This window comes from Salmo salar, chromosome ssa01 (genome assembly GCF_905237065.1).
Source record: "Salmo salar chromosome ssa01, Ssal_v3.1, whole genome shotgun sequence".
Lineage (NCBI taxonomy): Eukaryota > Metazoa > Chordata > Actinopteri > Salmoniformes > Salmonidae > Salmo > Salmo salar.
Genome location: NC_059442.1, coordinates 151,221,255 through 151,248,209, shown reverse-complemented (window position 1 = coordinate 151,248,209; position 26,955 = coordinate 151,221,255). Strand labels below are relative to the sequence as shown.

Below are 26,955 nucleotides of genomic sequence, written 5' to 3'. Positions count from 1 at the left end.
TAGCCTAGATCCCCCCTCCCAGTCTCTCCCTCTCTAGCCTAGATCCCCCCCTCCCAGTCTCTCCCTCTCTAGCCTAGATCCCCCCTCCTCCCAGTCTCTCCCTCTCTAACCTAGATCCCCCCCTCCCAGTCTCTCCCTCTCTAGCCTAGATCCCCCCTCCCAGTCTCTCCCTCTCTAACCTAGATCCCCCCTCCTCCCAGTCTCTCCCTCTCTAGCCTAGATCCCCCTCCTCCCAGTCTCTCCCTCTCTAGCCTAGATCCCCCCTCCTCCCAGTCTCTCCCTCTCTAACCTAGATCCCCCCTCCTCCCAGTCTCTCCCTCTCTAGCCTAGATCCCCCCTCCTCCCAGTCTCTCCCTCTCTAGCCTAGATCCCCCCTCCCAGTCTCTCCCTCTAGTCGGATTATTATCATAGCCAATTTCAGGAGATAACACATGTTTTCCATCGATAATCTTTTAAATCCTTATCAAATTAAAACAAATCATTTCCATAAAGCCATCTGAACCCAGGCAGGGGTCAGCCAATTCAGATCTAATACTTGTTTCTGGAAGGGTGGGTTTGCAGAGTAGGCAAACAGCCAGTCACTATGTTCACTTTAGACAGTTGTGTTTGCAAGGACGAGCCAATGCAACACAGCCACTGCAGTAGTAATGTTGCTGACCCTCCTGACGGTATTAACGCCCTCTCTCAATCTGCTGTGGTATTACCCACTGTGCTGTATTGGTAATCCTGGCTTCAGCACACACACGACTAAAGCAGCATATTCATAAAGAGCAGGCCATGTATACCATACTACTTCAGTCATTGTTAAAGCAAACCCCACTATCACCCTTATGACACACTCTTTTATCACAGAAGAATAGTGTCTTATCTCCTCAGCCCTGTAAACAAAACTTAATGGACGATTAGCAATCAAATTCAAATTCTACAAGCTCAATACACACACACACACACACACACACACACACACACACACACACACACACACACACACCAAAAGTAGAAGACGCAGTAGACAGTACAGAGATTGACCTCTGAGGAGAAACCTCTTCCAAATCTGATTTGAAGAGGCAATCTTTTCCATTTGAGATTGAGGCCTGCCCGCACAATTCTAATGTGTGTGGTGAGATCTACACCACATGAGGAATCAACCCATCTGAGGATTAACTAGGATTTCTGAGTAAATGGTATTGACATTAAGGTCTGAAAGGCATTTGCCCATTGGGAAAGTCGTAAGATACTAAGACAAAGAGTAAGATACTTGCCCGAAAATGTTATGTAGCAATTTTCTACACACAGGGGAGGAACCAGAACGAATGGAATTCTCTGCATTTTGGTTGTTGAAAGTTTTTTTTAAATATGAAAAAACCTGCCCAATGGGGCCAGCCTCAGAGCAGGCTCAACTTGCAGGACGGACCAGGACGGACCAGGACACTTGGCCCAGGCAATAGGGAAACCCTTAATGTCAATCCCTGCTTTAATGTTGGGGCTGTGAACTTGCTCTGCACATGGGGAAACCAACGGAAGGCCTACTCAGTTTAACAACACAGCTAGTTCACTAGCTCAGGGTCTGATACAGCTGAGACTGGGAGAATGAGGAAGTCACAGAAGCCTGGCTGACTGGATAGAACGCATATAGACACCGTCACAGAAGTAGCCTCTCTTAATTGTAATACAAACACTAACAGAAGTAGCTAAATAATAGTTTCTCAGTACCGGAACATCTCAGGTTCCTGCCAAGCAGTTACACACCTGATTGTACCAATCAAAGCCTTGGTTGAAGACTATGATGATTAGTTCATCAGATGAACCAGGAGCGTTAAAACTCTGCTGGAACTAAAGTTCCCACCATCTACATCAGGCACTGTGGAAAACACTCTGGCTGTAATAGTAGATCAATGTAGAAAAGTAAAAGAACAACATTAGTCTAAATGGATTCAAGGCTGCAGTTTGGACCTGTTCATTGACCACATCTAAAGCAAACAAATCAACCAGTGGCTTTACCAAATGGCCATGGTGCGATTCAGCCTTGTCTGAACACACACAGCGGGGTCTGTAAACACAGTCATCCCTTAGTAGGCTAACTTTGGCCCAGTACGTGATTTGATTTCATCAATAGATGTGACTAAACATATTGAATTTCACAAAAAGGGATGTGATGTTTAGGGCCAGTTTCCTGAACCCAGATTAAGCCTACTCGTGGACTTAACAGCTTTATCGTTTGAGAATCTGTCAGAAGTACTAAGGCCAAGACTAGGTACACTCTGGGTCTGCGAAACTGGTGTGTTGCTGATCTGATCTCTCGAGGTGAGGATGTCTGTCTGTACTACAACTCCTATCAGGCAGTGGGGTGCTGCTGCAAACACCAGGGTGGCAAAAAGTTAAGACAGAAATATATGGACAGGTCTAGGACAAGGAATAGGCCTAAAGCTCTTTTCATTACTTAACTTCAAGTGCAATGTTACAAAAAGTTCTGAGACTGTATTTTGTAGAATATAAATGATTTTCTGTCAGGTAGAATAGTGAATCGTGTCAGATCTACACTTTACATGTCTAGGCTATATGATGAACAAATGATAAACCTAATACAGAATTGCTCGGATTAGAGCAAATTCATAACATTATCAGAAAGAACTTTGACAAAGTGATTGCATCTATGGTCATTGCGCAGCATGACACTGAATATTATGACTGAGAAAAGTCCATAAAGCAATCAATGGGTGGAAGAGATGGCATAACATGCTGTGCTTCTGAAGCTTGGTGAGGACTAGGACTAGCTTGGTGAGGACTAGGACTAAGCTTGGTGAGGACTAGGACTAAGCTTGGTGAGGACTAGGACTAAGCTTGGTGAGGACTAGGACTAAGCTTGGTGAGCACTAGGACTAAGCTTGGTGAGGGACTTAGGCTTAGACGTTATACAGCCTGAGCCTAAACTACAAGTCAGACACTTGTTAACATTATCACACGTTCATTATGTCCATCTCCTTTGAGCTGTACGTTTCACATGTACATACACACTGAGAAATCCATCGGTGTCAACTCTACACTGACAAAACACTCCACCACATCCTCTTTCCCTTAGTCTGACTGTAACAGCTCACTAGACAGCCAAACCCTGACCTTAAAAATGTACAGCTCTACGCTCAACTGATGCATGCAGGTTTTTCAGAAGAGGGATAAAGGTAAAATAGTTTTTTAGTTATAGTAAGGTATTTTATTTGCAAAGTAGGTATTCTCACATATGGAAAATGCTTATAGAAAGCAGTTTAGCATGAATCTTCTCTAAAGGTCAGACAACAGGGCCTCTCCACACTACCAACTACACCTAAGAGGGGGATACCATCTTTGTATGGGCTGCTACAGAGAAATACAGTATATATACTGTAAATAAGAATGTGTTCTTAACTAATTAATAGCCTAGTTAATACCAAAAAGTATGTGGACACCCCTTCAAATGAGAGGATTCAGCTATTTCAGCCACACCCGTTGCTGACTGGTGTATAATTTTTTTTTAAATCGAGCATACACATGCAATCTCCGTAGACAAACATTTGCAGAAGAATTGCCATACTGAAGAGCTCAGTGACTTTCAACATGGCACCGTCATAGGATGCCACCTTTCCAACAAGTCAGTTCATCAAATGTCTGCCCTGCTAGAGCTGCCCCGGTCAAATGTAAGTGCTGTTATTGTGATGTGGAAACAGCTAGGACAACAAAGGCTCAGCTATGAAGTGGAAGGCCCAACAAGCTCAAAGAATGGGACCGCCGAGTGCTGAAGCGTGTACAAATCATCTGTCCTCGGTAGCAACACTCACTACCGACTTCCAAACTGCAACGACAGCTCAACAACTGTTCATCGGCCGCACACAAGATTACCGTGCACAATGCCAAGCTCCGGCTGGAGTGGTGGCGCACTGTAAACGCGTTCTCTGGAGTGATGAATCACGCTTCACCATCTGGCTGTCATCGGACAAATCTGCTAAGCTAAGTCTTTACAGAAATGGTTAGTCAAGATCGGTGTGGAAGAACTTGACTGGCCTGCACAGAGCCCTGATCTCAAACCCATCGAAAACCTATGGGAACGGCGACTGCGAGCCAGGCCTAATCGCCCAACATCAGTGTCCGACCTCACTAACGCTCGTGGCTGAATGGAAGAAAGTACCTGCAGCAGTGTTCCAACTTCTAGTGGAAAGCCTTCCCAGAAGATTGCAGGCTGTTATAGCAGAAAAGGGGGGACCAACTCCATATTAATGCCCATGATTTTGGAATTAGATGTTTGATGAGCAGGTGTCCACATACTTTTGGTCATGCAGTGTAGCAGTTAGCTCCAACAATACTACCTAACTGGCGTCATACTGACAGAAGGTGTTGCTATGGTGGCATCAAAGGCCATGCACACATCACACTCAATTTCCATCATCTCACATTTGCCTTCAATGTAGCTGCCTGCCTGTGGGCTTGTATTTGTTATAGAAAAAACTGTGCGTTTATAAATAGCTGTCAAAAACACCAGTGATTGCCATAGGGGTTCGATTCCCAAGGGGGACCAGTACGACAATAGATGCACTCACTACTGTAAGTCGTTCTGGATAAGACCATCTGCTAAATGTGAAAAATGGAACTGGGGAAATTCAGGCAGTTGAAGGGGAGAGATATGCAGATGTGAATGGAAGGATACAGAAGACTCCTCCCACCATCTCTTATCTTTCATTGCTCATTGCATCAAAAACATATACTGGTAGGCCTAACATATTACTGTATCAGATGAAAATAACAGCATATTATTTACATTCTAAGCCACCAGTAAAACAAACAGAAGCTGCCACCGGATGGAGGAGGTGGTAATGATGGGTGGTTTTGGTGCTAGCTGGAATGATTCTTGGTCTGGTCTTCAGAACACATTGTTAATGAGCTTCATTAAAATTATATAATTCTCGATTGCATTACGTCAGATGCAGATTGGCCTAATGTGGATTTGAGGGCTAGTGCCTTGAATGGTAGGGACCCTGGAGTCGCCAAACGGAGACAGTTGACAAATAGTTTCCTATTAGCGAGTTACTGTAACTGACCGACAGGTTTCAATGAGATAGGGCTTCCATCTCCCTATTTGGCCATACACACATACATCAATTTGACAGGTAGACAAACATTGACTGACCGAAGCAGACCCTACAGGGCAGTTACATGTACCTGGATTCAGGCAGTATGATTTTCTTGCTCGCTCGGGCCGCTGGAGTAGACTTGCTCTTCTCCATCGCCATCAAATAGCTGACATCGGCGAGAACTGCTTCGAGGTCCGCCATCTTCAACCCTGGTTCGACCGAGTCGATACAACACCAGCCGTGGGAAGGTTTTTTCTTGTTGAAAAATAAAGCAAAATGTCCACTGAAAATGGTTAGAATCTAGATCCAACCTGGGCGACCGAGGCAGCTATGCGGATGACAGGGGCGACCATCGAATGAAGCGTGTCGTTTTCTTCCTCTAGGTTCGGCACACACGGTCCCTCAAAACACAACCATTGTTACACAAAAATAAAAGTATTTATCATCTGGGTATTTTTTTGTGTGCCAAAAATGATAGTGCTTTCAATGGCCAGACAAGATTGATGAGAGATTTCGTTGACCACCTTTCTGAGAGCTTCACTTATTTAGATGGCCCACCTGCTAGATGTGGCGAACTAGATAATAACTGTAAAACCCCACTGATCCTAGCCACATAGTTTGTTTTATCTTCTTGAAAAGCTAAAATTGTGATATTGCGGTACGTGATACTCCAGCAAGACGTATGCTTCAAGCTTCCTAATTGCGTCTCGTCGCATCTGCTTCAAAATAAAACATGACTTTATGCGTCGACAAAGATGGGTTGTATCACTTCTATCGAATTGGTATTCGATAAAGACATCCTCGTGTGACAACGATGACAGGGGTAGAAAGCTAAAATAACAAGAGCAAGCCAGCTCGCCTGTATCACACAAAAAAACTACTGCCGAATGAATGGTGGAGATACTAGCGAATACAGTAGTTCGGTTCAGGTCCAAACGTTTTCACCAACACGAAGAATCAAAACAATTGTCTTATTGGCATAGGATCCTACACAGAGATATCAGAAAGAGGACATCAAACCACAGATGCAGGTTGCTAGCTGAATATCCAGCACGCAAAAACTATGCTGAAACAATGTGCTAGATACCCGACTAAAATCTCCTTTAGCTAACTAACGTCGGCGACAACTATCGAACTGAGCGATCAAGAGAACAAGCGTTCAGTTGTTGGCGCTGACTTCACGTTAGATGCCACATTTCAAATGGACATTCAGCCAGCTAGATTCTCAATGTACGTGGTCGACAAGGGAGAAGTGTTATTACTATCTGCTGTGGAACCCGGTGCTACTGGTAGCGAGTTAGCCAATAGATAGCTGGATGAGATAGTTCATATAGGAAGCATATGTAACAAACTAGCGCTAGCTAACACAACCGCTTTATCGCAACGAAACCCCAGTCATCCAGTTCGCTAGCTCGCCATCTCAGTTAGGTAACGAATCCTGATCTTCAGCCAAATCCATGTTATTTCACAAGAGACCAACGAACCCGCACAAAATGAGCCATAGTAATTTATTTCACCCCAGTGTGTGGGCTCTATGGAGACAGTGGCTAGCTAGCTATAATGGGGGAGGGGGCGCTGGAGGAAATTGGCAAGTTAACCTTAGCTTGGTGACCGTCCACGGTACCTCGCGACCGAGTCTTCAACTAGAAGTAGATTTTTTGTTGTTGTTGAGATCAACAGCTTGCAAACTAGCTGACGAACAGGCAATGAAATATAAACGAAGAACCTAAGTACATATAACTTGGTAATATTTGCTGCCCGTCAGTGACTTCCCCCGTAAAGTTGTAACCATCAACCGTTTGTGCTCCTCAATCTGCACAAGCCGCAGCTGAGATCTGTGCATTCGACAGACTGACGACGCGGGACAACGTTTGATATCTTGCTTGTTTACGGTCCTCCAAGAGGCACCGATTTCCTCTTGTTATCCCCTTTGAGTCCGAATAAGAACAGTTGACTTTACTCCATTTCGCTGGCTGTGTTGTGTATTCTCAGAAACAAGCCCTACCTAATTGTAAAAGCCCCACTTCCTCCAACTGCGACTAAGCATCCTGGAAAACATGTAATGGAGCAGGACCACTCATGGACGCGGACCTAGATGATTATAAATGCCCTATTACGATTTGAATCAAATTAAAACCATTATATAAAATGAGCAATAGTTTGTTTAACTTTATATTTTTATTTTTAACAGTGTTACCTGCAAATGAAGATTACATAATAGGATCAAAGAGGAGGTCGGTAGGCTGTCATTATGGGCAATTCTTTTTAATATTACATGAATAATATATAACAGACACTTCTGGGTGATAACTTGCTGGATCAATCCAATGGACCAATCCCTTGAATCAACAGTCAATTAACTCATCTGTGGACCTTGAAACCCTGTTATTGTAAGTCTAAGTTGGAGACCCATTCCTTTGCTAATTTGTTCTAAATTGAGGCTATCAATTACTCCGATTTTGTAGCATAGGCCGCTATATAGACCTACACATATTTAATCGAGAAACTCGATTTTTTTCTGATATCCAGTACAGACCTGGGTTCAAATACATGTGTATTTGAGAATAAGTATTTCTAATAGATTTCTCTGTATTAGAGTATTTTCAAATACACAGCCAAAAACAAGTTTGAGTATTTGATTATTTGAATGGTCATTTGTAAAAAAAAAAAAAATAACAATACAAAAAAATATATATATATATATTTATTTTAATAATTTTTTATTATTATTATTATTTTTGTGTATATATATATATATATATGTATATAAACTCAGCAGAAATTGAATAATGTGTCCCTGAACAAAGGGGGGTCAAAATCAAAAGTAACAGGCAGTATCTGGTGTGGCCACCAGCTGCATTAAGTACTGCAGTACATCACCTCCTCATGGACTGCACCAGATTTGCCAGTTCTTGCTGTGAGATGTTACCCCACTCTTCCACCAAGGCACCTGCAAGTTCCAGGACATTTCTGGCCCTAGCCCTCACCCTCAGATCCAACAGGTCCCAGACGTGCTCAATGGGACTGAGATCCGGGCTCTTCGCTGGCCATGGCAGAACACTGACATTCCTGTCTTGCAGGAAATCACGCACAGAACGAGCAGTATGGCTGGTGGCATTGTCATGCTGGAGGGTCATGTCAGGATGAGCCTGCATGAAGGGTACCACATGAGGGAGGAGGATGTCTTCCCTGTAACGCACAGCGTTGAGATTGCCTGCAATGACAACAAGCTCAGTCCGATGATGCTGTGACACACCGCCCCAGACCATGACGGACCCTCCACCTCCAAATCAATCCCGCTCCAGTGTACAGGCCTTGGTGTAACGCTCATTCCTTCGACGATAAACGCAAATCTGACCATCACCCCTGGTGAGACAAAACCGCGACTCATCAGTGAAGAGCACTTTTTGCCAGTCCTGTCTGGTCCAGCGACGTTGGGTTTGTGCCCATAGGCGACATGGTTGCCGGTGATGTCGGGTGAGGACCTGCCTTACAACAGGTCTACAAGCCCTCAGTCCAGCCTCTCTCAGCCTATTGTGGGTCCTGTCTCCCTGTAACGCTGTCTTAGGCGTCTCACAGTACGGACATTGCAATTTATTGCCCTGGCCACATCTGCAGTCCTCATGCCTCCTTGCAACATGCCTAAGGCACGTTCACGCAGATGAGCAGGGACCCTGGACATCTTTCTTTTGGTGTTTTTCAGAGTCAGTAGAAAGGCCTCTTTAGTGTCCTAAGTTTTTATAATAATTGTGACCTTAATTGCCTACCATCTGTAAGTTGCTAGTGTCTTAATGACCGTTCCACAGGTGCATGTTCATTAATTGTTTATGGTTCACTGAACAAGCATGTGAAACAGTGTTTAAAGATCTGTGAAGTTATTTGGATTTTAACAAATTATCTTTGAAAGACAGGGTCTATAACAATACTCTACCAATTTCTATTTGACAGTATTTTCAAATACTTACTGTATTTTAAATGCTATTTTCAAATACCTGGGTTAAATACTTTCCACGTGTATTTCCAAATAGGCCTATATTAAAATATATCTGAATACTTACTTCAAATGTATGTGAAAGTAATTCATATTTTTAAAATAGTATGAACCCACCTCTGATCCAGTAGTTTAGACAAATGGCATTTTAACATGAATTGACCATAAGTCATTATATAGCTATAAAATACAAATTACTTACAAATGTTGTTGTGCTTTAGAGTATAATACAGTGATTCCTTGTGGACAAGCATTTAAAAAATGAAAAGCAAATTCTCATGAAAGCATGGCAAAATTGGGCTTCCACTGTCCACCTGACTCTTCTCATAGCAAGCCTGTCGCGGAACGACGGTTTGTGTTATGTCGTCAGTATGATGTATGATTATTATTTTAACAAATTCATAATACAAATATCAACAACTTACATTGCTACATCAAACATGTCTAACAAAACAAAACACAGGTATTAACAAGAAAGTGCTAAAACAAAAAAAATCAATAAAATAATTTACTAAAATAAACAATTATAGTGCAATTGTATTCACTCTGACAAAATCTCAATGATTCAGGAAGATGTTATTCTTGTTGTTATTCACTAGGGATAATGTCTTAACAAGATAATTAAATTCAATCAAAAATATGTGTAATTTTGCTATAGAATTCTGGAATTTGTGTTTGTGTATAAAGTATTTGGCAACAAGAATAACAAAAATTAACAATAATTTCAATGGTCTTGTTATCATTGCAATAGTAACATATTTTATCCTTCATGTCAAAAACATGGGTAGTGTTCTTAATGGTAAATAAGTATTCTGCAAGGTTTTCCCAAAATTCTGACACAAATTTACATTCAAAGAACAAGTGAGTCAGATTCTCACCTTCTTTTTCACAAAAAAAACGCAGATATCATCAATAGCCACACATTTGGACAACATATAATTACATGGATATATCTTATGTAGAATTTTAAAGTGCACTTCCTTAAATTTGTTTGGTATACAATATTTGTAAGGCCTTAACCAAGCTTTTTTCCAGACAATGTCCGGAATAAGCATGTTCCAGAAGAATGTGCCTCTAGGCGTAAGTTGGTTCTCTGAATGTGGAATTTCTCTTATGTATTTATACAACAAGATTTCTCAAGTAAGCCCACGCCTTCCAAACTGAGTTCTGGATAAGCTTTGTGATCATTACCAAAGCTAAGATGAGTTTTCATTAGTTTAGTTAGACCACTGGGAATGGCTTAGATCACAGAAATAAACTCTCTGAAAGGTATTGGAAACTCATTCATTTACATTACATTTAAGTCATTTAGCAGACGCTCTTATCCAGAGCGACTTACAAAATGGTGCATTCACCTTATGATATCCAGTGGAACAACCACTTTACAATAGTGCATCTAAATCTTTTAAGGGGGGGGGTTAGAAGGATTACTTTATCCTATCCTAGGTATTCCTTAAAGAGGTGGGGTTTCAGGTGTCTCCGGAAGGTGGTGATTGACTCCGCTGTCCTGGCGTCGTGAGGGAGCTTGTTCCACCATTGGGGTGCCAGAGCAGCGAACAGTTTTGACTGGGCTGAGCGGGAACTGTGCTTCCTCAGAGGTAGGGGGCCAGCAGGCCAGTGGTGGATGAACGCAGTGCCCTTGTTTGGGTGTAGGGCCTGATCAGAGCCTGAAGGTATGGAGGTGCCGTTCCCTTCACAGCTCCGTAGGCAATCACCATGGTCTTGTAGTGGATGCGAGCTTCAACTGGAAGCCAGTGGAGAGAGCGGAGGAGCGGGGTGACGTGAGAGAACTTGGGAAGGTTGAACACCAGACGGGCTGCGGCGTTCTGGATGAGTTGTAGGGGTTTAATGGCACAGGCAGGGAGCCCAGCCAACAGCGAGTTGCAGTAATCCAGACGGGAGATGACAAGTGCCTGGATTAGGACCTGCGCCGCTTCCTGTGTGAGGCAGGGTTGTACTCTGCGAATGTTGTAGAGCATGAACCTACAGGATCGGGTCACCGCCTTGATGTTGGTGGAGAACGACAGGGTGTTGTCCAGGGTCACGCCAAGGCTCTTAGCACTCTGGGAGGAGGACACAAGGGAGTTGTCAACCGTGATGGCGAGATCATGGAACGGGCAGTCCTTCCCCGGGAGGAAGAGCAGCTCCGTCTTGCCGAGGTTCAGCTTGAGCTGGTGATCCGTCATCCACACTGATATGTCTGACAGACATGCAGAGATGCGATTCGCCGCCTGGTTATCAGAAGGGGGAAAGGAGAAGATTAATTGTGTGTCGTCTGCATAGCAATGATAGGAGAGACCATGTGAGGATATGACAGAGCCAAGTGACTTGGTGTATAGCGAGAATAGGAGAGGGCCTAGAACAGAGCCCTGGGGGACACCAGTGGTGAGAGCGCATGGTGCGGAGACAGATTCTCGCCACGCCACCTGGTAGGAGCGACCTGTCAGGTAGGACGCAATCCAAGCGTGGGCCGCGCCGGAGATGCCCAACTCGGAGAGGGTGGAGAGGAGGATCTGATGGTTCACAGTATCAAAGGCAGCAGATAGGTCTAGAAGGATGAGAGCAGAGGAGAGAGAGTTAGCTTTAGCAGTGCGGAGAGCCTCCGTGACACAGAGAAGAGCAGTCTCAGTTGAATGCCCAGTCTTGAAACCTGACTGATTAGGTTCATTCAATGTTATAAATTGTTCATATGTAAGAATATTACCCCTGTTGTCAAAAACATCAAGAACAAAGTCAATATTCCTCTCATGCCAGCTGAGGTAGAACAATTACTTATTCCTTACAGTTTGGTCTGAATTATTCCACAAAATAGCTTTATGTGGGGGAAAATTGTGCAGGAAACATATTTTCCTGGCCATTAAAGCTTGGTGGTGAAACCTAGCCAATTCAGCGGGTAATCTTTCAGGAATATAATTACATTTCAGTAAAAAATTGAAGACCTCCCAACTTATTAAACACATTACTTGGAATGAAATACCATATTGTATCAGTATTGATCAAACATCTTTTCAACCAGACGAGCTAAATCACTTCTATGCTCGCTTCGAGGCAAGCAACACTGAGGCATGCATGAGAGCATCAGCTGTTCCGGACAACTGTGTGATCACGCTCTCCGTAGCCGATGTGAGTAAGACCTTTAAACAGGTCAACATACACAAGGCTGTGGGGCCAGACGAATTACCAGGATGTGTGCTCCGGGCATGTGCTGACCAACTGGCTGATGTCTTCACTGACATTTTCAACCTCTCCCTGATTGAGTCTGTAATACCAACATGTTTCAAGCAGACCACCATAGTCCCTGTGCCCAAGAACACAAAGGCAACCTTCCTAAATGACTACAGACCTGTAGCACTCACGTCCGTAGCCATGAAGTGCTTTGAAAAGCTGGTCATGGCTCACATCAACACCATTATCCCAGAAACCCTAGACCCACTCCAATTTGCATACCGCCCAAACAGATCCACAGATGATGCAATCTCTATTGCACTCCACACTGCACTTTCCCACCTGGACAAAAGGAACACCTATGTGAGAATGCTATTCATTGACTACAGCTCAGCGTTCAACACCATAGTACCCTCAAAGCTCATCACTAAGCTAAGGAACCTGGGATTAAACACCTCCCTCTGCAACTAGATCCTGGACTTCCTGACGGGCCACCCCAGGTGGTGAGGGTAGGTAGCAACACATCTGCCACGCTGATCCTCAACACTGGAGCCCCCCAGGGGTGCGTGCTCAGTCCCCTCCTGTACTCCCTGTTCACCCACGACTGTATGACCAGGCACAACTCCAACACCATCATTAAGTTTTCAGACGACACAACAGTGGTAGGCATGATCACCGACAATGACGAGACAGCTTATAGGGAGGAGGTCAGAGACCTGGCCGGGTGGTGCCAGAATAACATCCTATCCCTCAACGTAACCAAGACTAAGGAGATGATTGTGGACTACAGGAAAAGGAGCACCGAGCACGTCCCCATTCTCATCGACGGTGCTGTAGTGGAGCAGGTTGAGAGCTTCAAATTCCTTGGTGTCCACATCAACAACAAACTAGAATGGTCCAAACGCACCAAGACAATCGTGAAGAGGGCACGACAAAGCCTATTCCCCCTCAGGAAACTAAAAAGATTTGGCATGGGTCCTGAGATCCTCAAAAGGTTCTACAGCTGCAACATCGAGAGCATCCTGACCGGTTGCATCACTGCCTGGTACGGCAATTGCTCGGCCTCTGACCGCAAGGCACTTCAGAGGGTAGTACGTACTGCCCAGTACATCACTGGGGTAAAGCTGCCTGCCATCCAGGACCTCTACACCAGGCGGTGTCAGAAGGCCCTAAAAATTGTCAAAGACCCCAGCCACCCCAGTCATAGACTGTTCTCTCTACTACCGCATGGCAAGCGGTACCGGAGTGCCAAGTCGAGGATAAAAAGGCTTCTCAACAGTTTTTACGCCCAAGCCATAAGACTCCTGAACAGGTAACCAAATGGTTACCCGGACTATTTGCATTGTGTGCCCCCCCCCAACCCTCCCAACCTCTCTTTTACGCTGCTCCTACTCTCTGTTTATCATATATGCATAGTCACTTTAACTATACATTCATGTACATACTACCTCAATTGGCCCGACCAACCAGTGCTCCCGCACATTGGCTAACCGGGCTATCTGCATTGTGTCCCACCACCCGCCAACCCCTCTTTTTACGCTACTGCTACTCTCTGTTCATCATATATGCATAGTCACTTTAACCATATCTACATGTACATACTACCTCAATCAGCCTGACTAACCAGTGTCTGTATATAGCCTTGCTACTCTTATTTTCAAATGTCTTTTTACTGTTGTTTTATTTCTTTACTTACCCACACACACACCTTTTTTTTGCACTATTGTTTAGAGCCTGTAAGTAAGCATATCACTGTAAGGTCTCTACACCTGTTGTATTCGGCGCACGTGACAAATAAACTTTTTTTATTTGATTTGATCTTGAAAGTGTTATTTATGTCAACAAAATCCAACACTTCCAGACCTCTTTCAGCTCTTTTAATAGAGAGGACTGACTTTTTTAGTTTGTGAGACTTATTTTTCCAGATGAAGTCAAGAAAGGTCTTGTTGATCTCTTTACAAGTAGAGTGCTTTACAAATAAAGATAATGAGGGGTACACAAAATGAGACAGTCCCTCTGCCTTGGACAGAAGTACTCTCCCAAGTATAGAAAGATCCCTTTGTAGCCAATTATTAAATATATATTTTGTTTTCTTAATTTTAGGAGAGAAATTCATATGTTGTCTGACTAAGTGGTTTTTTGACAGATGTATTCCTAAATATTTAACACAGTCCTTTACAGGAATATCTTCTATTTATTTATCATCAGAGTCATATAAACATAAGATTTCACATTTAGAAACGTTCAGTTTTAATCCAGATGCAATAGAGAATGCAGTGATAGCATTAAGGCCACCTGGTCTTTGTCTCTTAAAAAAGAGTAGTATCATCAGCCAGTTTGGGAAATGTTGATTTATTTGTTAAAAATGGTTAAGCCATGCAGGTATGCATTATTCAGAATATCTAGAGATAGAAGTTCCACAACCAAAATGAATAAAAATGGTGAAATTGGGCATCCCTGTCGTACATTTCTGTTGATACTGAATCTTTTGGATGTATTAAGGTTTTGTAACACAGAACTATCTATATCTTTGTAAAACATGCAAATGATTTGATAACATTTTCACCGAAGCCAAAGAGTTTAAATGACCTAAAGAGAAATTCATGTTCAATTGTGTCAAAGGCTTTACAGAAGTCCGAAAATAAGACAACCGCATCTGAGTCAATTGCATCTGAATAATCTAGAAGGTCCAAGACTAAACGAATGTTAGAGTTTATGTGACGGCACTTCATAAATCCTGTTTGAGTCTCATTTACAATTGTATCTATTCCTTTCTTTAATCTTTGGCATAAACCAGAGCAATCAATTTGTAATCAATATTTAATAAAGTAATTGGTCTCCAATTGTTAATGAGAGAAGGGTCTTTATCGGGCTTCGGAATCAGTGAAATAAGGCCCTGTTTCATAGTGGAGATCATTTCCCCATTTTCAATGCAATCTTGATACATAAAAAATAGGGTCTTCTAGTAACTGCCAAAACTGTCTATAGAATTGAACTGACAGGCCATCAGGGCCAGGTGTCGTCAATATGATGTGTGTGATTGTATCCAGCTATGTGCGTCATCGCACCGTTATATTTGATTTAACCAATCCGCGTTTTATTACAATATTTAACTTTTTTAGAGGCATCACTGGAGACGTAGCGCCGCCTGCCGGCCAGTGAAGGTAATGTTGTCAGCAGTACTCAAACATGTCTAAATATCCCTCTGTCTAATTGTTTGTTTGTTTATTTATTGATTTATTTAATTGTTTGTTTGTTTGTCTCTAGCTATATTTATCTCATAGTACCATTTAATCTACAGTTGACATACATTCAGAGAGGCAGAAGCATGGACGGTAGGTCAGTGAGGTTTTAGAAAGACAGTTTATTCAGCATTGGTTAGCAGTGGGGATAAGCTTGGGGTAATGGGTGAAGTTACTGCTGAATGCGGCGGATGGACTGGATCTGAGGGGTCTGGGAGTGGGAGCCGAACTCCCTGAAGTGCTTGTACTCGCCGCAGTGACGGTCACACTCCATGATGTACTGGTAGCCACGGTATCCGGGGTACTGGTAGCACACAAAACTGTTAGGTAGAGAGACAGAGAGATTTCAGAGTCAGTTTGCGGTAATGGCTACTATGAGGCTAGGGGAGTAATAAAAAATGAAATTGGAGAGAGGATGAGAGAGATTCATAGAGAATGTAAGAGAGAGAGGCAGATTGGAGTGAGAGCTTGAGAGTGAGTGTAGTATTATGTGTTTTACTTTTTATTATTTCTCTATTTTCTTTCTCTCTGCATTGTTGGGAAGGGCCGTAAGTAAGCATATCACTGTTAGTCTACACCTGTTGTTTACAAAGCATGTGACAAATAACATGTGATTTGATTTGAGAGAAGGAGAGAGGGTGAAAGAGAGGGTGAGAGGGAGATTAACTGTGTTAAAGGCTGGCTACTCACGCTCCAGACTGGATCCTGAGGGAGCCAACCTCGTTGTTGCACCAGCCCATGGCCTGAAGGGAGGGGTAGTCGTCACTCAGCTCGCCCTTACGACCCAGGAAGTTCTCGCGCTCATAGATGGTCATACGGCACTCCCTGTGGTTCTGGAGGGGAGAGGATATTAGTTAGTCAATCAAGAGGAAGAGTGTACATTTACATTTTAGTCTTATCCAGAGCGACTTACAGTAGTGAATGCATACATTTCATACATCCCCCCCCCGTACTGGTCCCCCGTGGGAATCAAACCCACAACCCTGGCGTTGCAAACACCATGTTCTACCAACTGAGCCACACGGGAATAGATAGTGGTAGAAAGAGATATGGATAGATAGAGTGGTGGTTGTGTTACTCACAGCGCAGGCAATGGGCCTGAAGGAGGTCATCCTCTCTATGTGGTAGGCATTGCTACCACTGAAGGCATCGCACTGGGGGTACTCTCCTCTCTCCAGCACAAACTGCTGGCCCTGGTAGGAAGCATGCTCATAGCCAATCCAACTATAGGAGAGAGGGAGAGACAGGGAGGGAGAGAGGGAGATGGAGAGAAGATGGGAGGGAGGGAGGGAGGGAGGGAGGGAGGGAGGGAGGGAGGGAGGGAGGGAGGGAGGGAGGGAGGGAGGGAGGGAGGGAGAGAAGGAGAGAGAGGGAGAGATCATAATTTCCCCCCGGCTTCTCTGAGCAATAGTTCTAAAGTCTGAAACCATACAGTGCTAGGTGAGTGTGTCTGCGTGTGTATGTGGATTTGTGTGTGTTTTTTACTCACGCTCCACTCTCAATCCTGAGGGAGCGCACGGTCTCAAAACCAAACTCCATCACATTGCAGCACTCGGAGGTGAACTCATGCCGACGGCCCTGGAAGCACTCCTCGTCGAAGACAATGATCTGAGGGGGCAGAGAGAGAGAGACATGAATTACATACTCTATCTATCTATTTACCTGGACAGGTTAAAGCTGAGGTTTGGGTGCAGCCACAAGTACCTCTACAACTCCCTCTTTAAAGCTGTGCTATTGGTCAATTTGGTTCTAATAACAGTTACATGAACCTGGGTAAATGGACCAATCATATGAGACTATGGTAATGCAATGTGGTCTGTTTTGTCTAAATTTGGGCAGGGTGTAATCTGTTCAGCTGGAACAGAAATAGTGTGTCTAGACCCGAGCCTGCTGTTATGACAGAACAGTCTCCTGTGATAAACAGTGTGTCCTAAGCTCAGCCTGTTTCTCACACAGTCCTCTGTTAAAGAGCTTTCCTGAACACACAGGCAGGCTATGCTCAAATACTTTACAAATCCATCCTTCCTTCCCCTCTTCCTTCCTTGGGGTAATCACTGTTCTGACGTGGCTGGATAGGTGGAAGTACACTACATTGCTTTCAGATCATTGACTACTGCAAGAAATGATGAAAAGTTTTGAAATAGGGCCAGAGCAGACCTTTATATAATGCATTGAGCTGTGCTGTCATCCATACACTCAGTTAATCAGTCTCACATACCTTCCAGTGGCCGGAGAACTTGGTACAATGGTGAGTCATCTTGTCTGGAATGAGAGTGGACCGATAGTAGGACTGTTATAAACAATTGTAGTCTTACAAAGTGCAGAATGTTACATTTTTGCAATGTACAACTCGTGATGCTAGATAGACTGCTGAGAATTTCTTTCCCACACATTCATACTCATATACACACACACACACACACACACACACACACACACACACACACACACACACACACACACACACACACACACACACATTTCTTCTCACATTATTAACACACACATACACGGTGCCCCAGACACACAACAATGTTTAGATACAAAGTTTGCCCATATCAAAAAATACTGAGCATCAAACAAATATATGGGTGAAAATTAAAACACAAAAACAAATAAAATAGCTGGTGGAGGGAGAAAATGGAGAAGTATTGTGCTTCAAACCCCAGAATAGTTTCCAATGGCAGGTTAGCACAGCAGGACTCCATCCATGTGTGTAAACTATTCATACTCTACGACCACAGCTACGCTATGCTACGCTGCATGGCCTGCTTTTGTACTGAAAAGGCCTATACAGCTCCAATGCTCTAGAATGTGGAAAGGCTGGTTTAGCTTTGTATGCAGGGCTAAAAGGCTTGATTTAACTATGTGTTGTTCGGGGCTGAAACGCCTGTGAGGCTAGTATCCCAGCGAGCCTAAAAGCATGAGCTGTGGAGCAACTGGCCTGGACAGCAGCACCATTGTGTGAGGCTGGATTGAAATCATCAGCAGCTATTTACACATCCCTGATTAGAATGAGGAAAGTCCAGCTGGCCAGGGTCCATATCCAGGATACTACTCTATGTCTATTTTTCCTGTGTCGATCTAACCATTTTTCTCTCTATTTACCCCCTTTTCTCTCCTTTTTTTCTCCTCTCTCCATCTCTCTTTCTCTGTCCATCCTATGTCTGCCCCTGGTCTCTGTTTCAGCCGCCCAGAGTTAAGCTTTTGGGCCTGCTTGGCTGCAGTATGAAGTGGTGGGGGACAGACCGAGTCAGTATGGGGCCTGCTACCCTACCCTGGGTACTCTGCCCTGCTCTACCTGCCTGCTTGCCTGCCTGGCTTGCTGGGTGGATGATCAGGCTGGTGCTGGGTGGGACAGAGGGACTCACCTTGCTTTGATGCCCTTGGCTGTCCTGGAATGAGAGTGAGAGGACTCACGCGCCCCCACCCTTTTAAAGCCTCCCCTGGCAAAGGGCCACGCTGAAAGCCCCGGCTCAGCAGCGGGGAGGGGCTTCTCTTTGTCCCACCGACAAAAGCAGGGTTAATCTATAGAGGGCCAGAAGTGCAGACACCACAGTATCACCCAGGGCAGGGACCAGATATGGGGAGGAGAGAAGGGCACTTAGAGAGCATGTCAAGGGGCGTGGAGGAGGGGAGGGGATGCCCTCAAAGCCATGTACAGTAGCCTACACTGTTGATTTCTCTCTCTCTCACTTCCTCTCTCTCCCTCTCTCTTCCTAACCATCTCTCCCTTTCAACCTTCTCTATTTCTATCATTCACACCCCACGTTTTCTTATGAGTAAGTGAACTAGCTAGCTGTGTCCCCAAAGCCTAATGGATGACCCTCTCCTACCTCTCCCCTCTGTTGACAAGCTTGTCATGTCCTTTACTCACCTATAGAGAGAGACCTGTCTGTCACACTGTGGTTCACCTCACCTGCTCTGCTACAGTCACTGTCTCCTATTAACCCCCAAATAACAAAATACTGTCTCTATATACAGTGCATTCGGAAAGTATAAAGACCCCTTGACTTTTTCCAGATATCGTTACGTTACAGCCTTATATTACAACCTGTATTAAATCATTTTCTTCCCTCATCAATCTACACACAATACCTCATAATGACAAAGCGAAAACAGGTTTTTAGAAACATAAATACCTTATTTACATAAGTATTCAGACCCTTGTCTATGAGACTCGAAATTGAGCTCATCATCCTTGAGATGTTCTAGAACTTGATTGGAGTCCACCTGTGGTAAATTCAATTGATTGGACATGATTTGGAAAGGCACACACCTGTGTATATAGGGTCTCACAGTTGACAATGCATGTCAGAGCAAAAACCAAGCCATGAGGTCGAAGGAATTGTCCGTAGGGCGCCGAGACAGGATTGTGTAGAGGCACAGATCTGGGGATGGGTACCAAAACATTTCTGCTGCATTGAAGGTCCCCAAGACACAGTGGCCTTCATCACTTTTAAATTAAAGAAGTTTGGAACCACCGAGACTCTCCCTAGAGCTGGCCGCCCGGCCAAACGGAGCAATCAGGGGAGAGGGCCTTTGTCAGGGAGGTGACCAAGAACTAGATGGTCATTCTGACTGAGCTCCTCTGCGGAGATGGGAGAAACTTCCAGAAAGACAACCATCTCTGCAGCACTCCATCAATCAGGCCTTTATGGTAGAGTGGCCAGATGGAAGCCACTCCTCAATAAATGGCACATGACAGCCTGCTTGGAGTTTGCCAAAAGGCACCTACAAGGATTCTCAGACCATGAGAAATTAGATTCTCTGGTCTGAACAAACCAAGATGTACATTTTTGGCCTGAATGCCAAGCATCACATCTGGAGGAAACCTGGCACCATCCCTACGGTGAAACATGGTGGTGGCAGAATCATGCTGTGGGGATGTTTTTCAGCGGCAGGGACTGGGAGATTACGTAGTCAGGATTGAAATATGAACGGAGCAAAGTACAGAGAGATCCTTGATGAAAACCTGCTCCAGAGCGCTCAGGGCCTCAGACTGGGGCAAAGGTTCACCTTCCAACAGGACATCGACCCTAGGAACACAGCCAAGACAACACAGGATTGGCTTTGGGAATAGTCTCTGAATGTCCTTGAGTGGCCCAGCCAGAGCCCGGACTTGAACCTGATCGAACATCTCTGGAGAGACCTGAAAATAGCTGTGCAGAGACTCCCCATCCAACCTGACAGCGCTTGAGATGATCTGCAGAGAAGAATGGGAGAAACTCCCCGAATACAGGTCTGCCAAGCTTGCAGCGTCATCCCAAGAAGACTCAAGGCTCTAATCGCTGCCTAAGGTGCTTCAACAAAGTACCGAGTAAAGTGTCTGAATACTTACGTAAATGTTATATTGTTAAAATGTCTAAAAAGCTGTTTTTGCTTTGTCATTATGGGGTATTGTGTGTAAGTTGATGTGTGTGTAAAGTGTGATAAGACTTCATTGTTATTATGACATCATCAATGAAGCTTTCAGTTTAATGTCATTGTGGAAGGTTGACAGGACTCAAACCGAGCGTCTTCAAAATAAATGTACACAGTTAAACTTGTGCCTGGAAGACTTTTAGATTGTTGACAAAGTTGTTGTTTTCCTTTTTTATTCTGTTAGCCCACATTGAGCTACAGCATGTAGTGTTGATGGTGTGTCTCTTAGTTATTCCTGTCATTAATCATAGTTAATCAGTCAGTATGATCAGGACATGCTTCCATGTTTTATAACACACAGTAGCAGGAGGCTCCATTTGCTGCTGGAATGTAGAGATCTATTTTGGCAGAGAAAGAGGGAGAGAGGGAGAGAGAAAAAAATGGGGGAGAGAGAGGAATGAGAGAAGGAAAGAGAGAGATAAGGAAAGAGAGCAATAGAAGGAAAGAGAGAGACAGAGAGAGAAAGAGAAGGGAGAGTAAGGAAAGCGAGAGGGGAGAGAGAGAAACAGAGAGAGAGAGCTAGAAAGAAACATAGAGATTGAGGGATAAAGCCAAGCCAAGAAACGTGACAGAGGACTGAGATTGTCAAGGACTCCAGCCACCCAAGTATAAACTGTTCTCTCTGCTACCTCACTGCAAGCGGTATCAGTGCACCAAGTCTGGAACCAACAGGAGCCTTAACAGCTTCTACCCCCAAGCCATAAAACTGCCAAACAAGAATGCTGAATAGCTAATCAAATGGCTACCCGCTGCTGCCTATTATCTATCCTGTTGTCTAGTCACTTTAACCCTACGCACAGTCAGAAAGTATTCAGACCTGTTGACTTTTACACATTTTGTTATGGTACCACCTTAATATAAAATGAATTAAAGTGTTTTTTTTCTCTAACATTTACATAAGTATTCAGACACTTTACTCAGTACTTTGAAGCACCTTAGGCAGCGATTACAGCCTGGAGTCTTCTTAGGGATGACGCTACATGCTTGGCACACCTGTATTTGGGGAGTTTCTCCCATTCTTCTCTGCAGATCATCTCAAGCTCTGTCAGGTTGGATGGGGAGCGTTGCTGCACAGCTATTTTCAGGTCTCTCCAGAGATTCGATCGGGTTCAAGTCCAGGTTCTGGCTTGGCTACTCAAGGACATTCAGAGACTTGTCCCGACTGCTACTGCGTTGTCTTGGCTGTGTGCTTTGGGTTGTCCTGTTGGAAGGTGAAGCTTCACCCCAGTCTGACGTCCTGAGCACTCTGGAGCCGGTTTTCATCAAGGATCTCTCTGTACTTTGCTCCGTTCAGCACTCCCTCGATCCTGACTAGTCTCCCGTCCCTGCTGCTGAAAAACATCCCCACGGCATGATGCTGCCACCACCATGCTTCACCGTAGGGATGGTACCAGGTTTCCTCCAGACGTGACACTTGGCATTCAGGCCAAAGAGTTCAATCTTGGTTTCATCAGAACAGAGAATCTTGTTTCTCATGGCCTGAGAGTCCTTTAGGGGCCTTTTTGCAAACTCCAAGCAGGCTGTCATGTGCCTTTTATTGAGGGGTGGATTCCATCTGGCCATTCTACCATAAAGGCTTGATTGGTGGAGTGCTGCAGAGATGGTTGTCCTTCTGGAAGGTTCTCGCATCTCCACAGAGGAACTCTGGAGCTCTGTCAGAGTGACCATCGGGTTCTTGGTCACCTCCCTGACCAAGGCCCTTCTCCGCCGATTGCTCCATTTGGCCAGGCAGCCAGCTCGAGGAAGAGTCTTGGTTGTTCCAAATTTCTTCCATTTAAGAATGACGGAAGCCACTGTGTTGTTAGGGACCTTCAATGCTGCAGCAATTTTTTGGTATCCTTCCCCAGACCTGTGCCTCTACACAGTCCTGTCTCAGAGCTCTACGGACAATTCCTTCGACCTCATGGCTTGGTTTTTGCTCTTACATTCACTGTCAACTTGGGGACCTTATATAGACAGGTGTGTGCCTTTCCAAATTATGTCCAATGAATTGAATTTACCACAGGTAGACTCCAATCAAGTTGTAGAAACATATCAAGGATGATCAATGGAAACAGGATGCACCTGAGCTCAATTTTCGAGTCTCATAGCAAGGGGTCTGAATGCTTATGTAAATAAGGTATTTCTGTTTTGTATTTTTAATACATTTGCCAACATTTCTAAAAAACACTTTGTCATTTTGGGGTATTGTGTGTAGATTGATGAGGGGGATAAGTATTTAATCCATTTTAGAATAAGTGTCAGGTGTGTGCGTACTGGTAGTGAAGTCAGGTGCAGGAGAGCAGAGATTTGTGAACAGGCGCACACTTTATTGAGGCAAAAGTGCAAAACGTGCAAAACAGTCACAAGAATTATGTTTAACAATAAACATCTTTGTGAAATACCACGGAAAAACAAACCAGTCTGGCGCGTCAACAACAATCACACACAAAGACATGATGGGGGACAGAGGAATAAATACATGTAGATCGATTGGGGAATGAAAACCAGGTGTGCAGGGAACAAGACAAAACAAATGGATACATGAAAAAAATGGAGCGGCGATGGCTAGAAAGCCGGTGACGTCGACCACCAAACGTCGCCCGAACAAGGAGAGGAGCCGACTTCGGCGGAAGTCGTGACAATAAGGCTGTAACATAACAATATGTGGAAAAAGTCAAGGGGTCTGAATATTTTCCGAATGCACTGTACCAACCATCCACAGGCTCCGGTCAGAGAGAGGTAGGCTAGTGAGTCCTGTCTCTGCTCTTCTCTCTGTTGAGTACTGCTTGACTAGCCAGTCACTATTGTTAACACACAGACACTTTGTTGGTACTGAACTGTACATTGCTGCTGTGAGCTAATTCTAAAGCTATCTGGCTAGCATCAGAGCTACAGTATGACCAGTGATGGAAAAAGTACCTAATTGTCATACTTCAGTAAAAGTAAAGATACCTTAATAGAAAATGACAAGTAAAAGTCACCCAGTAAAATACTACTTGAGTAAAAGTCTAAAAGTATTTGGTTTTAAATATACTACATGTAATTGCTTAGGTATGTAAAAAAAAAGTGTAATTACTTAGGTATCAAAAGTAAAAATCATTTAAAATTGCCTATATTAAGCAAACCCCATGATTTTCTTATTTTTTTAAATTTACGGATAGCCAAGGACACACTCCAATGCTCAGACATCATTTACAAATGAAGCATGTGTGTTTAGTGAGTCCGCCAGATCAGAGGTAGTAGGGATGACCAGAGAGGTTCTCTTGATAAGTGCAGGAATTTGACAATTTCCTGCTAAGCATTTTAAACGTAATAAGTACTTTTCGGTGTCAGGAAAAATGTATGAAATAAAAAGTATATTATTTTCTTTAGGAATGTAGTGAAGTAAAAGTAAAAGTTGTCAAAAATATAAAAAGTAAAGTATAGATACCCCATAAAACAACTTAAGTAGTACTTTACACCACTGCTATGACTATGCTACCACAATGTGGCTAACGCTAAATGTAGTGTGTGTGGCTAACATAACCAGTCACACTTTATGAACAAATTATACACATAATAGCATAGTTCTCATGCCAAAACATGTGTTCCAGTGGCTTTTGGCAGTGATTACAGCTGTGAGTCTTTCTGGGTAAGTCTAAGAGCTTTGCACACCTGGATTGTAGAATATTTCCACATTATTATTTTTAGGATTGGTTGTTGATCATTGCTAGATAGACATTTTCATTTATTGCCATAGATTTTCATGCCGATTTAAGTCAAAATTGTAACTAGCCCACTCAGGAACATTCAATGTTGTCTTGGTAAGCAACTCCAGTATATGCAGTACCAGTCAAAAGTTGACACACTTACTCATTCAATGTCACAAAAAGTGCCGTGTTGAATTGACCGAACTGCAGCGGGTATGTGGATACTCATTCTTTTAATGAAAAAACACAAAGCATCCACAGGAAAAACCAAACAATACTCACGACCAAACAGTGTGGCAGGCTAAAACAAGCAGTGCTCACAAACAATACCCACAAACACAGACAAACACACCCTACTAATATAGGACTCCCAATCAAAGGCAACTCAACACACCTGCCTTCAATTGGGAGTCCAATCCCAATTAACTCTACATAGAAAACAAACCTAGAACCTATACCTACAACTAACTAACTAAACCTAGAAATACATAAACACAGAGCAGTGCCCAAAACCCCCGGAATACATAAATAAAACATACACCACCACCCCAAACCATATAAAACAAATACCCTCTACCACATCCTGACCAAACTCCAACAACAAATAACCCTTAACTGGTCAGGACGTGACAGTACCCCCCCCCCTAAAGGTGCAGACCCCAGAATGCACCTAAAAGAAAAAACAAACCCCCAAACAAAAATATCCCCCTAAACAATAAGGGAGGGAAGGAGGGTGGCTGCCGTCAACGACGGCACTGTGCTACACTCTCCCTCCCCAACCCACCTATCCTGGAGGTGGCTCAGGTGCAGGACGTGGACCTCGCTCCACCTTCGGCGTCGCCCACTTCGGTGGCGCCGATAGCTGCGCCGGGCCACTCGGGCTGGGCCGGAGGGCAGTCGGGCCACTCTGGCGGGCAGTCGGGCCACTCTGGCAGACCCGGGCAGTCGGGCCACTCTGGCAGACCCGGGCAGTCGGGCCACTCTGGCAGACCCGGGCAGTCGGGCCACTCTGGCAGACCCGGGCAGTCGGGCCACTCTGGCAGCTCCTGACTGGCGAGGTTGGGCTGACGCACTAGACGCCTGATGCGTGGGGCTGGTACTGGACGTGCCAGCCTGGAGACACACACCTCCACGCTAGTGCGCACAGCGGGAAACACCGGACCGTAGAGGCGCACTGGCGGTCTTGAGCGCAGGGTTGGCATCACCCCTTCAGGCTCGATGCCTACTTCGCCCTGGCACATGCGGGGCGCTGGTACTGTGCTACCGGCCTGAAAATCCCAGGCCTCACCACAGCCCCAACCCCAAAGCACGGGACCTGTCCAGTCTGCCCTACAAGGGTACGGGGAGCTGGCCTGGGGCTCCAATCTCGCCCCGCCAATTAGCCCTTGTGCCCCACCCTAAAAAAATTATTGGGGCTGCCTCTCGGGTTCTACCTGCCTCCCAGGCAGGTTGTCACAGTGGACCCGCAACTGCTCCCATGTCCAGTCAATCCTTTCCTCCAATACTTCCAGCGACCAGGAATCCATCTCCTCCCGAGCGCGCTGCTTCCAATAGTCCTCCTTGACTTCCCTCTGTCCTCTTCTCCGCTGCTTGGTCTTTTTGTGGTGGGTAATTCTGTCACAAAAAGTGCCGTGTTGAATTGACCAAACTGCAGCGGGTATGTGGATACTCATTCTTTTAATGAAAAAACACAAAGCATCCACAGAAAAAAAATAACAATAACCGATACTCACGACCAAACAGTGTGGCAGGCTAAAACAAGCAGTGCTCACAAACAATTACCCACAAACACACAGACAAACACACCCTACTAATATAGGACTCCCAATCAAAGGCAACTCAACACACCTGCCTTCAATTTGGAGTCCAATCCCAATTAACTCTACATAGAAAACAAACCTAGAACCTATACCCACAACTAACTAACTAAACCTAGAAATACATAAACACAGAGCAGTGCCCAAAACCCCCGGAATACATAAATAAAACAACCTACACCACCACCCCAAACCATATAAAACAAATACCCTCTGCCACATTCTGACCAAACTCCAACAACAAATAACCCTTAACTGGTCAGGACGTGACATTCAAGGGTTTTTCTTTATTTTTACATTGTAGAATAATAGTGAAGACATCAAAACTATGAAATAACACATACGGATTCATGTAGTAATTAAAAAAGTCAAAATATATTTCATATTTGAGATTTTTCAAAGTAGCCACCCTTGCCTTGATGACAGCTTTGCACACTCTTGGCATTCTCTCAACCAGCTTCATGAGGTAATCACCTGGAATGCATTTCAATTAAGAAGTGTGCCTTGTTAAAAGTACATTTGTGGAATTTCTTCCCTTCTTAATGT

At 44.3% G+C, this 26,955-nt stretch overlaps 2 protein-coding genes across 3 annotated transcripts in view; both read right to left on the bottom strand.

Moving 5' to 3' along the window:
- LOC106568375 (beta-adrenergic receptor kinase 2) overlaps positions 1-7,141 on the bottom strand; it is an 86,467-nt gene extending 79,326 nt beyond the window's left edge. The window contains exon 1 of one of the 2 annotated variants that reach the window (XM_045692215.1): positions 5,188-7,141. In XM_045692215.1, coding sequence (XP_045548171.1) covers positions 5,188-5,300 — 113 coding nt within the window. In that variant the 5' untranslated portion in view covers positions 5,301-7,141. The remainder of the gene's footprint in view (positions 1-5,187) is intronic. The other variant, XM_045692214.1, reaches the window with a different exon arrangement.
- Positions 7,142-15,599: 8,458 nt separating this feature from the next.
- LOC106568369 (beta-crystallin A4) lies at positions 15,600-19,089 on the bottom strand. The gene is made up of 6 exons (XM_014138662.2): positions 18,869-19,089; positions 17,716-17,759; positions 16,987-17,105; positions 16,580-16,721; positions 16,188-16,330; positions 15,600-15,817 (listed from the first exon to the last, which is right to left on the bottom strand). Exons 2-6 carry the CDS (start codon positions 17,752-17,754, stop codon positions 15,670-15,672), a joined length of 591 nt encoding a protein of 196 aa, XP_013994137.1. The 5' UTR covers positions 17,755-17,759; positions 18,869-19,089; the 3' UTR covers positions 15,600-15,669.
- Positions 19,090-26,955: the final 7,866 nt, after the last annotated feature.